At 35.4% G+C, this 12,468-nt stretch overlaps 2 protein-coding genes across 2 annotated transcripts in view; one reads left to right on the forward strand and one right to left on the reverse strand.

Annotated features, from left to right (window-relative positions):
- The window catches only part of thbs4a (thrombospondin 4a), a 28,946-nt gene extending 26,267 nt beyond the window's left edge, over positions 1 to 2,679 (forward strand). The window contains exon 22 of the mRNA XM_088912025.1: positions 168 to 2,679. Within this exon, the coding sequence (XP_088768151.1) occupies positions 168 to 229 (62 nt within the window). The 3' untranslated portion in view covers positions 230 to 2,679. The remainder of the gene's footprint in view (positions 1 to 167) is intronic.
- A 1,030-nt stretch (positions 2,680 to 3,709) lies between these two features.
- The window catches only part of serinc5 (serine incorporator 5), a 47,978-nt gene continuing 39,219 nt past the window's right edge, over positions 3,710 to 12,468 (reverse strand). The window contains exons 11-12 of the mRNA XM_088911900.1: positions 11,521 to 11,665; positions 3,710 to 7,352 (exon numbers count right to left, since the gene is read on the reverse strand). Coding sequence (XP_088768026.1) covers positions 7,205 to 7,352; positions 11,521 to 11,665 — 293 coding nt within the window. The 3' untranslated portion in view covers positions 3,710 to 7,204. The remainder of the gene's footprint in view (positions 7,353 to 11,520; positions 11,666 to 12,468) is intronic.

The raw sequence follows: 12,468 nt of genomic DNA on the forward strand, positions 1-12,468 counted from the left end.
TGTCTTTAATTTGCTGCTGACTACAGTGACTTTGACTGCTAACCATGTACCAAGAGAAAAAAGAAGAAGCAGCTTTCTTTATTATTTTAGAGGAAGTACCTTGTCTTATCATCTCTCTGGTTCCGGGATGTGTTCCCACATTGTTTCTTTTCTTCTTCTTTTCTCAGATACAATCCCCGAGGACTTCCAAGAATTCAGAGTGCAGAACATCGGAAGTGATGCTATTTAATTGAACTGCAAAAAGTAAAAAAAAAACTACAGAAAAGTGAACTGAAATATCACTAAATATTCATTACAAGCCCCAACAGCTTCTCTCTAGCCACTGTACACAATTCAGTCCTACGCAGTCTTGCATTTTTTTTCTTAATAATTATGGATAAAAATTGTTTATATTTTCATTTCTAATATGTACATTAATTTGGCACTTCTGCTGCACAACGTAAAACAGGACATGGAGGGAGTTCTAGATTTTAACCTTGGTATACTCACTCCTGCACCTGGTAAACCACAGGGTCATCTAGGTTTAATTATTCTTTAGATTGAGGACACTGTGTTTCACAACTTTGGTGTTAGCATGGCTTTTGGAGCCTGTAGACCTCCACATAAATCATCAAATTAATGGAGAACTACATAAATATAAAAAAACATCTATAAATTTAATAAACTGAGATTAATTAAGTAACTAATTGATTAACTTTTCTTTGTATTGTATTTTTTAAAGAAGTAATACAAATTTTAAAGCTAAATGTAAGTAACTACTGATTATCTTAGTAAAGAAATTAAACATGCTAATAACTTATGTGGAACAAGTAAAGGTTAATTACACACTGAAAAAAAGAAAGGAGAAATACAAAGGTTCGTCTTTTTCATTGAGGGGTGAACTTTACTTGTTGCTTTGCATCCAATGTACACTAACACAACTCCACACTTAAACATCTTCAAAACAGCCTTAGTGGTCTAGAATACCACATACGTCTGAATAGATTAGTAATGGTGATTTTTACTAACACCTAAAAAGCCTGCAGTGTTGTTTGAGAGCATTTTATTTTAAACTAATTCTGTAGAACAAAAAAACTCAATAAAACAAACTTAATTTGAAAGCGGACAGCTTACCATCACTATCATGGCGTGTTTAATCACATATTCTAGCCTGGCTACAAAGATCTTGTAGTACCATTGTATTGTAGGGAGGTTGGGAGTAATAAACTGGAAGAGAATGTTTCAGGCTCAACAAGACAACCTCATTGCCCTTCACCTTACTGCAGGCATGCTAGTCACTGGGGAAGGTAGCTAAGGCCTGAGGAAGAGAGGGGAGAGACAGGTGTATCTGCTGAAAATGATAGGAGGCAAAGAGACTGAAAGGGGATCCCTCCCTGTTTTTACAGAGGGGAAAAAGCAGGAAAGGTTTAGCCTTGTGGGGAAATGGCAAAGGCCTCTGGATCAATCCTCTCTGGGGGGAATAGAACACTACAGTATATATTTAGAAGGTAAGAAGTACCAGGCAGAAGAAATGTGATGGCAACACAAATGGTTATTTATACAGATGCTATATATATAATACATAAATCCCCTTCTTCAAAAGGAAAAAATAGGCCAGTTACTCTTTCAAGTTTCTAGAACGTGGGTGACATATATTCCAATGAGCTTTCTCAATGAAGCATGTAGCATTGAAGAAATAAAACATCTTGATGGAAGCTCAGATTTGATCAAATGGAACTGGTTTAGTTGATGAGTTTGTCGTCTTGTTTTTTTTTCTTCTTTGAAAGGAGTGACATTTTTTTCCATCTACAGCAGACATTTCCTTCAGAAGAGCAGTCTGACAGATGCCAGGCTATGGCAAAAAAAAAATATTGAGCATTCGTTTTTATTCTCTTGTTGTAAATTGCCAATATATTTTCTCAACTGTAAAAAAAATATTTGCTGGGCTGTAGTTTGGATAGAAATTAAGGAAAGAAAGTAATTTGGTACATTTTCATTGCAAAATAGAACACGCGTTGCTATCCTAAAACACTTTAGGTATAATGCCAACAATTCATTATATAAATAGTTGTAATTTTAGGACAAAGTGGAGATTCAGTTAAAAACTAAAATTGCATTTTTATGCTGTCAAAGTTAGTGGAATGCTTCAGAAATTTGAGCTGACAATCTAGATTAATATTACAAAGGGAAAGGTAACAACAAGGTCAATCGAATGGACTACTTAAGGCAAAACACTGAATCAAGGACGCAGAAACACAAATGGAAATTTAGTACATTAAAGGCAAGAATAGGATACACTTCTTTACAGACAATTTTTTTTATTGGGAACAGGCCCTATCCATATAGATCAAAGAGAATTCCATTGGCCTTTTCCAAAACAGGTTGATAAGATGCTTGGATCCTTGGATAAATTAAGTGTGGCCATGTGATAGACTGAATGGCCTTCTTCATATTGTAACCTTTCTGTGTCCTTATTTTCTTAACTACTTAGTGAAGCAATGTTTTATCAGAATGTTACTTTCTAGTTTTTGTATTTAAAGTAAAAAACATGCAATCCTCTGCAAATACATTTTTTCCCTCATTTACCTTGTATAGAGTCCTCTGATCCATGCATCCATTTTGTAACAGCTTCAGGAGCCTCTGTAACTACTCTGTAACTACATATTTGGAAACCTAATAAATATGAAAATTGTACAATTCTGAATTGATGTGTCTCCATTCTCTCACAATGAGCCAGGATGGGGAAGAAGAAAGATAAAATATTAAGTCAGAACTTAATATGTATTTGCTCAATTATGAATTTCATTCAAGAAAATACAGAATTTAGAATATTTTAGATTTTTTTTTATATTTTTCAATTTAGATATTAATTACTGCTTCTATAAATCCAAAACAAGATTAGGTACATGTTTTGGATATTACTGTACATACAGTGGTGCTAGAAAGTTTCGGAACCCTTTAGAATTTTGTGAATTTCTGCATAAATTTGACCTCAAATGTGATCAGATCTTTATCTAAGTAATAAAAAATGGATGAAGAGAACCCAATAAAACCAACAACGCACAAAAGGATATACTTTTTCATTCATTTATTGATCAAAATGATCCAACATTAAATATCTGACACAAAAAGTATTGTTTAGTTTTTTGGGGCTCAAGAATATCCAAGCTATTTTTGATCACTTCATTTAATTTATTGTTGAAAATGTTAGCCTTTTACTGCAAAGCACATTTTTCTTTAACAGAATAATTTAAAATAGTACCATGAACTATGGCTCAATCTCCATTACATTGAGTCCAGTGATCCCTGATCTCACAGGCCTATTGGCATATGACCTATGTTTATATGAGAAAATATTCCAATGGTCATTCCAACTATGCTAGAATATATTTTCAACTTTGAGATGACGAAGTGACACGTTCTGAATTTGGTATTATCAGATTATTAATCTGATTATTATCAGATTTGTTAGTATTTCTACTATAACTAATATTATACATTGATTAAAACATATACAAGATACTCATCGATTATTACTAGTAATAACTAATAAGCGATCAAAAATACATTACAATGTATCAGCTTGTTCTAGAATATTTGTGATAGCATAAATGTATCTCTTACAAGATTTAATGAATAGTAAGCAACAAAACACTTTAATTTTGTGCAAAATTATTACAGTATGTTCATTTGAGGTATTTAAAAAACAAAGAGGACAAACAATTGTGGATATTATTGTAATGTTTTTATTTAAGAAAAAAAAACATTTTCAAAGAATGAAAAAGGGTTTAGAGTTTTTGTTTTCTCAGTAAAAGAGGTTTAATATACAACAGGTCCACCGATGTGTACAAGCAGATCATTTACTTCTACCAAAAAAAATAAAACTAGACAGACACGGAGAATGTTCTCATGCTTCTTTAAAAAAAAAAAAACATTTTGGAGGCATTCTCAGAGAAGAAGCCCACACTAAAGAGAAACACATTAAACTAAGATGAATCAATCATCACAATATATTTTCACCCATATCTCTATATTGTAAAAAACATGATTCATTGCATTGGAAGTGATTTCCAGGTTAAATTATTATAAGCTGCAGTGAAAGAAACAAGGATATCAGTTAGGTTAATTGTACATTATACAGTATATATATATATTATACACACTAATATGTAAATATTCAACAGTACCTTCCATGGTAATTAGAAGCATGTTAGGTAAAGACCTGCTGAAATGCAGAACAAGGTACAGAGCGGAATGGTAGTCGTTACACTAAATTGGATAACTAACATTTAAAATAAAACACAAACTGTCTACCAATTACCAACGCTGAGCTTATCAGAGGTATTGCCTAACAAGAGCCACTCTTTATTACTAACAGTGGTTCTGTTTGTGGTATCTAAAATTAGAAGCCCTGACATTCACAGTTTTGACCTGTTTTGTAGTTTGCAGAAAAAATGTAAGATTGAGAGTCATTAAGTTCTCAATTAAGGCTTGCACATCACATGAAAGCACTGAAGAAGCACCTTTTAATAGAATACTCAAAACACCTATTGGAAATTATGCATAAACTGACATTTGCATATGCATCACAGGTAAACAGTTTACATAGCATATTTTGTAATCCACTTTTGAATTCTATTTACTTATAAATGCTGAATAAGTGATTTTGAAGACTTGTACTGTACTGTATGTACAGAATGGTTACAAAACACCAAGAAAAACATTTTTAATTTTAAAACCAGAGACGCACTAGTACACTAAAAATACCTTCAATATTCTCTTCTGCCTTTTTCTAAATAGCTAAAAATCCAGAAAAAACAAAAGATAAATATACATATAAAACAAGGAACTGCAGACAACAAAGCTTAATGAACACTGGATATTGCCACTTTAGCTTCTATAATTGTGAATTCACGGAGCACAGAACCTATATTTCCATTACATTAAAATTATTTTTGAATCATAAAATGCAATGAAACTATTAATTCAAAACTTGATTCAGGAGTTCTAGGTACTATTAAAGCTTAAAATTATGCAAGCTACTTTCTAACCCTTTTCTAACACTTCATTTAATTCTATTTTGTTGTTGAAAATAGCTTCTTTTACTCCAAAGTGCATCATAAACAGAACATTTATTTAAAATAGAATATCTGTTTTAACTGCTGTAGAATTTAATGGGAAGGTGTCAGAAAAATAACGAATGACACTTTGTGATTCACAGCTGCATCCTACAAGCTTGGTATAACTGAAGATTACTGCAAACATTAGTGGATTTAAGAATTGGTTCTTTCCCTGTCCTGCAATATCATTCTCTAAATAAACAATCATTGTCAAATAAATAACAGCCAAACTATTTCACTTAATAAATTACTAACATAGCTGGAGATGAGCAATGCCAATGTGCACAAATCTACCCTTAAATGAAAAAAGGTTGGAGGTACTCTAATTTCAAATCCACTGACTAAAAATGGAGTTGCGAGTTAAAATGGACTTTTGTTTCTGAAATCTCTGCTCTGCTAAAATTATTTATAACAATTTTTGCTTTCCTTTTGAGATTTTCATAAAAAATGAATTATCCAAACCTCAATGCTATGGTGTTATATTTTAGTATCACATTAGCATATAAATTTAATATTAAATAACCTTTTCTTGTTTACAGCCTTTTAAAACAAAAGACAGCACCTGAGAAAGACAAAAAAGTATTCTGTCATTAAGTTTTCATAAGAAAACACTTGCATTTATAATATCCTGATTTTGCTTGTAATACATCCAAAATGATACTGTGTGTTGAATTTTGATGGGTCTCAATTATGTAATTAAAATCTAGCCACAAGACTCGCTAGTCTCAGGAGACTAAAAATGATAATGAGTGAAAAAAATTATTTACCTCGATCTAGGCGCCAATATCAGGCAGCTTTGGAAGACTCTTAACATGCATTTATTATAAATAATTTTTTGATACAACATTTAGTTATTTAAAATTAATTTTACTCCTTATGTACCTTTGGTATGCAGTATTTTATCATTTTTAATTTTGCTTTCATAGGCTCTTTCATAAGTCCATGTTCAAATATACGTAACATTAAGAACTAAGAAAAAAACACTTCACAACTTTATAAAACACAGATGAAAAACACAAGAGGAAGCAGGTATAGGTAAGCACATCTTGCTCCTTGGTGCTAACTGATTCTAGAACACGAAACAATTTCTGTTTACGGTCATCTGTTCTTCAGCTAATTAAAAATGTTTCCATTCAAAATTAAAGATGGAAGTATTTCCTTGTATCCAGATCAGCAAGAAAATAACCTAAAACAAGGCCATTGATTTACTGTACATTTCTGTTATGCTAAGGTCCATTTTTAAGTTGTCTTAAAAATGTGTGAGAAACAGTAATTCGTCCATGATTACACAGAATTATATATCCTGAGGTACAATGTGGAATGTCATGTGAGACCAGGGAACGCTACACAAGCTGCATCTTGTTTTGCTAGTGTTGCAAACCAGTTTTTCACTTAAGTGCATATACACGCTTTATAGAAACATTTGTTTCAGTTTTAGTTTGGAAAATACAGCATCTACGATCTGGCTGATGACAGAGTGTCACAAATCTCTAAAGAATCAAAACTCTCATCTGCTGCTAATCAATTTCTCACAGCGATTATGGCTTTTAAGACTGACAGAACACGTCACAGAATTACCCCCATTTTAAATTGGCCTCACAAACTATAAAACTGACAAAAATGCTTGTGGGATACATGGCCCTTTTTAGAAATATAAAATACACCTACATAATTACTACAAAAATTCTTTTCATTTTGGAAAAAAACTGCAATTAGAAAACAATGAACTGACAGTAAAAAATACTTTACAAGTTTGTTCATTTGCATAGGACACTTAACCTTGAAAACAACGTAACAGGCAAGACACTTGAAGGTGAATTTTGGGCCTGAGTGATTTTTTTTTCACCTGGCTGGTTCGCTTTGTAACACAATCTAAAGGTGGAAAATGTTATTTCTGCCCTGAAACCTCACTAAGTGAGAAGTTTAGAAAACATTAATAAAGACAAATACAATACTATTTACTGAAGTCCTCCTAATGAAAAGGCTTTAGAGGACAGATGTCACCCAGCATCTAAATGTACGGAGTTAAAGTAACTAGTTTGAATACAAAACCAACAATAAGGAGGAGAAAGGTAGTGCTAGGAAGATGTCTGAGCTCAGAGTCCTCAGGCAAGGAACTCCCTGTTGGGACACATAAGGGGTGCCACGAGTGTCCATGTGAAGAGAAACAGACAGGACCAACAAGAAGCCATCTTGATCCAGTAAACAGACCAACTCCCATGGAACAGCTTTTCGATTTTGGCATCCTCATAACTGCGGACAAAGAGTAAACACAAGTTAGGATGCTCAAGTTTCCTAAAATCAATACCAGCTACCTATTTTCTAACCAATGTATCCAATACAGAGTCACGGGAGAGCCTCAGCCTATCCAGACAAGCAACGGGCGCAAGTCCAGAGCTGGGCACACACAGACACAAACGCACACACTCACACCAGGGCCAATTTTCCCAGAAGCCAATTATCCTGCCAGTATGTCTTTGGACTGAGGGAGGACACTGAAGCACCTGGAGGAAACCCATGCAAACACAGGGAGAACATGCAAACTCCACACAGACAGCACCCTAGGAAATGAACCCAGGCCCCAGGACTGCGAGGCAGCAATGCTAACAACTGTGCCACTGTGCCACCCCGAAATCAATACCCCATCCATAAAATATACCACTCTACAGACATTTCCTTTATTTATTTGTAATAGTATTTGACAATGTATATATTCACAAACATTAAACCCAACATTACCTATTAACACATTATACAAATACACCACTGATAGAACAACATTGAAATTCAGTCCATAAAAGTTGCATACTATATGTCTAAAGTTATTTAGCATTAAAAAGGTATATTTGCAGTCTTTAAAATCAAAAGAAAATGCCTCTCCCAAATTTGAAATAATCAACTGTTTGCTCAATACTTGCTGATCAAACCAACTGAGGTTGCCAGAAATTTTGTTTTCCTCGCAAAAATAATAAACTGCTCTAACAAAAAAATATAGGTGTACAGTAAGTTTTTCTGGAAAATGGAAAATGTGTACCTGTAGTCTAAATATCACAGACTATTTATCTATATATTTATATATATTATACAGTGGTGTGAAAAAGTGTTTGCCCCCTTCCTGATTTCTTATTTTTTTGCATGTTTGTCACACTGAAATGTTTCAGATCATCAAACAAATTGAAATATTAGACAAAGATAACACAAGTAAACACAAAATGCAGTTTTTAAATGAAGGTTTTTATTATTAAGGGAAAAAAATCCAAACCTACATGGCCCTGTGTGAAAAAGTGATTGACCCCCCTGTTAAAACATAAATCAACTGTGGTTTATCACATCTTTGGAAAGCTGAGTTCAATTTCTCTAGCCACACCCAGGCCTGATTACTGCCACACTTGTTCTCAATCAAGAAATCACTTAAATAGGACCTGCCTGACAAAGTGAAGTAGACCAAAAGATCCTCAAAAGCTAGACATCATGCTGCGATCCAAAGAAATTCAGGAACAAATGAGAAACAGAGTAATTGAGATTTATCAGTCTGGAAAAGGTTATTAAGCCATTTCTAAAGCTTTGGTACTCCAGCGAACCACAGTGAGAGCCATTATCCACAAATGGCGAAAACATGGAACAATGGTGAACCTTCCCAGGAGTGGCCGGCCAACCAAAATTACCCCAAGAGCGCAGCGACGACTCATCCAAGAGGTCAGAAAAAGCCCCACAACAACATCCAAAGAACTGCAGGCTTCACTTGCCTCAGTTAAGGTCAGTGTTCATGACTCCACCATAAGAAAGAGACTGGGCAAAAATGGCCTGCATGGCAGAGTTCCAAGACAAAAACCACTGCTGAGCAAAAAGAACATAAAGGCTCGTCTCAGTTTTGCCAGAAAACATCTTGATGATCCCCAAGACTTTTGGAAAAATACTCTGTGGACTGACGAGACAAAAGTTGAACTTTTTGGAAGGTGTGTGTCCCATTACATCCCATTACGGCGTAAAAGTAACACAGCATTTCAGAAAAGGAACATCATACCAACAGTAAAATATGGTGGTGGTAGTGTGATGGTCTGGGGCTGTTTTGCTGCTTCAGGACCTGGAAGACTTGCTGTGGTAAATGGAACCATGAATTCTGCTGTCTACCAAAAAATCCTGAAGGAGAATGTCCGGCCATCTGTTCGTGACCTCAAGCTGAAGCGCACTTGGGTTCTGCAGCAGGATAATGATCCAAAACACACCAGCAAGTCCACCTCTGAATGGCTTAAGAAAAACAAAATGAAGACTTTGGAGTGGCCTAGTCAAAGTCCTGACCTGAATCCAATTGAGATGTTGTGGCATGACCTTAAAAAAGCGGTTATGGACTCGAAAACCCTCCAATGTGGCTGAATTACAACAATTCTGCAAAGATGAGTGGGCCAAAATTCCTCCACAGCGCTGTAAAAGACTCATTGCCAGTTATTGCAAACGCTTGATTGCAGTTGTTGCTGCTAAGGGTGGCCCAACCAGTTATTAGGTTTAGGGGGCAATCACTTTTTCACACAGGGCCATGTAGGTTTGGATTTTTTTTTTCCCTTAATAATAAAAACCTTCATTTAAAAACTGCATTTTGTGTTTACTTGTGTTATCTTTGTCTAATATTTCAATTTGTTTGATGATCTGAAACATTTCAGTGTGACAAACATGCAAAAAAATAAGAGATCAGGAAGGGGGCAAACACTTTTTCACACCACTGCATATGTAATAAAAATACTGTTATTTCTTAATGCCAATGTTCAAATGTATTCCCACCTTAGGAACCTGTATTTTGTGGATCTTCTTTAAACTTTAATGATCTTAAGGTCATTCCTGTAATCAAACTTTATGATTGTTGTACCCTTATGTAACACAATGTCACTGAGATTGCTTCAGTAAAATACCCAACTGTGGTAATAAGTACATGCAGATCTTGATAAAAAAAATAATTTATATGAGCATATAAAATTAATGAAATCATGAGATGGCATACTAAAAGGTTATCATAATGCATTTGTCAAGTTCCATTTTGTAAATGTGCAAAGAAGGCCAAATTCATGTATGCATGTTATCAGCTTTTCATACTTCATACTTTTCTCAGGAGGAATTTATAACCACTTTTATTACTCCAGGTTGTGTATCATGCACAAGCCTCCTGTATTCTTCATGTTCTTCATACTACAAATGCTTGAATCGGTGGCCAGTCAATAACATTAATTTAACGCTCATTTAGCCATTTGGTACACAGACGGTAATGATTATTGTGGTTTGCTATCCAGCTGGGACCAAGTTCAAGATTTCTTGAGAGAGGCACCATGTTTGCGTTTCATCCAATCACATTACATAGTCCCACTTGACATGGCAGTTGGTTTTGCGTTTTGGCAAATTCATGTCTCCTCTTTTTATTATGCCAGATTTGTGTGGGTTACTGTGGAATTCTAGTATTGAGAGATTCTCAATTGCAGCTTCACAAAACACTTTTCTTCCGACTCTACACTTTAGGTAAAACCTCCATGTGTTCTTTTGCTGATGGGATAGCTGCCACCCACTAGCTTGGAACAATTTCATGAAGAACACTATGATTGAACCTGAAACAAAACCTTCATTTTATGATTTCTTAGCCATCACCAGAAATTTGGCAGTCAAGATTTCTTTTAGGTCAGATCTTTGGATGATTCTCTGACTTTCCTTAGGATGATGATTACTTTGGCTGTGCAGCCACCTTTAACATCCAAAGGTAATAAAAGGCTATAAAATAATGCATACGCATTTTTTAACTTGATATTTTATTCAAAACGTGAATGCTCAAACTGAAGAGAATTAACTGACATACTGTGGACAGAAATAACTGTACAAAAGTCTTCAGACCCGTGAACTCAACATTTGGTGGAAGCAGCTTTTGCAGCACTTCCAGCAGGATATCCTTTTGGTTAAGACGCTATCAAATTCACACACCTGCTTGGTGCAATTTTTGCCCATTCGTCTAAACAGATCTGCTCAAGCTCTCTGGAGCTGCTTGGGTATCGATATTGACAGCAGGTTTCAGGTCTTCCCACAGATTATCTAAAGGTTTCAAGTTTGGCACTTTGGCTGGGCCACTCAAGGACATTCACTTTCTTATCCTTTATTGCTCCAGTGTAGCTCTGGCCCTGTGCTTTGCTGATGACTGAAGTAAAAATCGTTGAACTTTTAACAGCATTTGGTGACACTGCCACTGGACTGGGCTCTGCTATATCAAAATTTGGTTAACTTCATGTTAACTATTTGTACAGACCAGTGCAACACTTAGTATTTAAACTTAGAATTGTAGTTGTAACATTTATAGTACAAAGTATTATACACAGTGCAGTTTTATCAAACAACTATGCCATTCCTTGTGCATATTAAGTTCTCTATATCTTTAGCATAATCTCTTACTTACTGGAACCAGTTGGTGATTGTCATCATGACGTAGAGAGATCCAAGGAAGAAGACAAAGTGAAAAAAGGCGTAACTGTAGACGGTACCCTCTCTCTCATCATAAATCACTTTCTGTCCCCCTCTTCGATTATCCACATAGTAGTCCGCTGCACAGAGAACACAGATGTTAACAGGACAATAATGGATGGGTATCTTCATTCAAATGCAGTTCAAAGGCCACTTTAAAATATATACGACGGTAATATGAAAGCATTGGAGTTACAACATTAATAAGAATAATCTAATAACTACAGTTATGTATTGGACTAACAATACAACTAAAATAACCCAATTACTGTCACATTTACAGTCCTGTTGGCCAGAATATTTATTTCTGATATTTTATCATGGGAAAATTGTGATTCTCACTTACAGTATACTGGCTTTGATATTAAATCTACGTGACTAGAAATCCACTTGATAAGTAAGTTAAATGTTTTAATAATAATTGCTTACACTTATATAGAGCTTATATAGAGACACTCCACTCAAAGCGCTTTACAGGTAATGGGGACTCCCCTCCACCACCACCAATGTGCAGCATCCACCTGGATGATGCGACGGCAGTCATAGTGCGCCAGAATGCTCACCACACATCAGCTATCAGTGGGGAGGAGAGCAGAGTAATGAAGCTGGTTCATTGATGCGGATTATGAGGAGGCCATGATTGGTAAGGGCCAATGGGAAATTTGGCCAGGAGGCTGGGGTTACACCCCTACTCTTTTCGAGAAACACCCTGGGATTTTTAATGACCACAGAGAGTCAGGATCTCAGTTTTACATCTCATCCGAAGGACAGCACCTGTTTACAGTATAGTGTCCCCGTCACTATACTGGGGCATTAGGACCCACATGGACCACAGGGTGAGCACCCCCTGCTGGCCCCACTAACACCTCTTCCAGCAGCAACC

Source organism: Atractosteus spatula, chromosome 3 (assembly GCF_055471065.1).
Source record: "Atractosteus spatula isolate fAtrSpa1 chromosome 3, fAtrSpa1.hap1, whole genome shotgun sequence".
NCBI classification, from domain to species: domain Eukaryota; kingdom Metazoa; phylum Chordata; class Actinopteri; order Semionotiformes; family Lepisosteidae; genus Atractosteus; species Atractosteus spatula.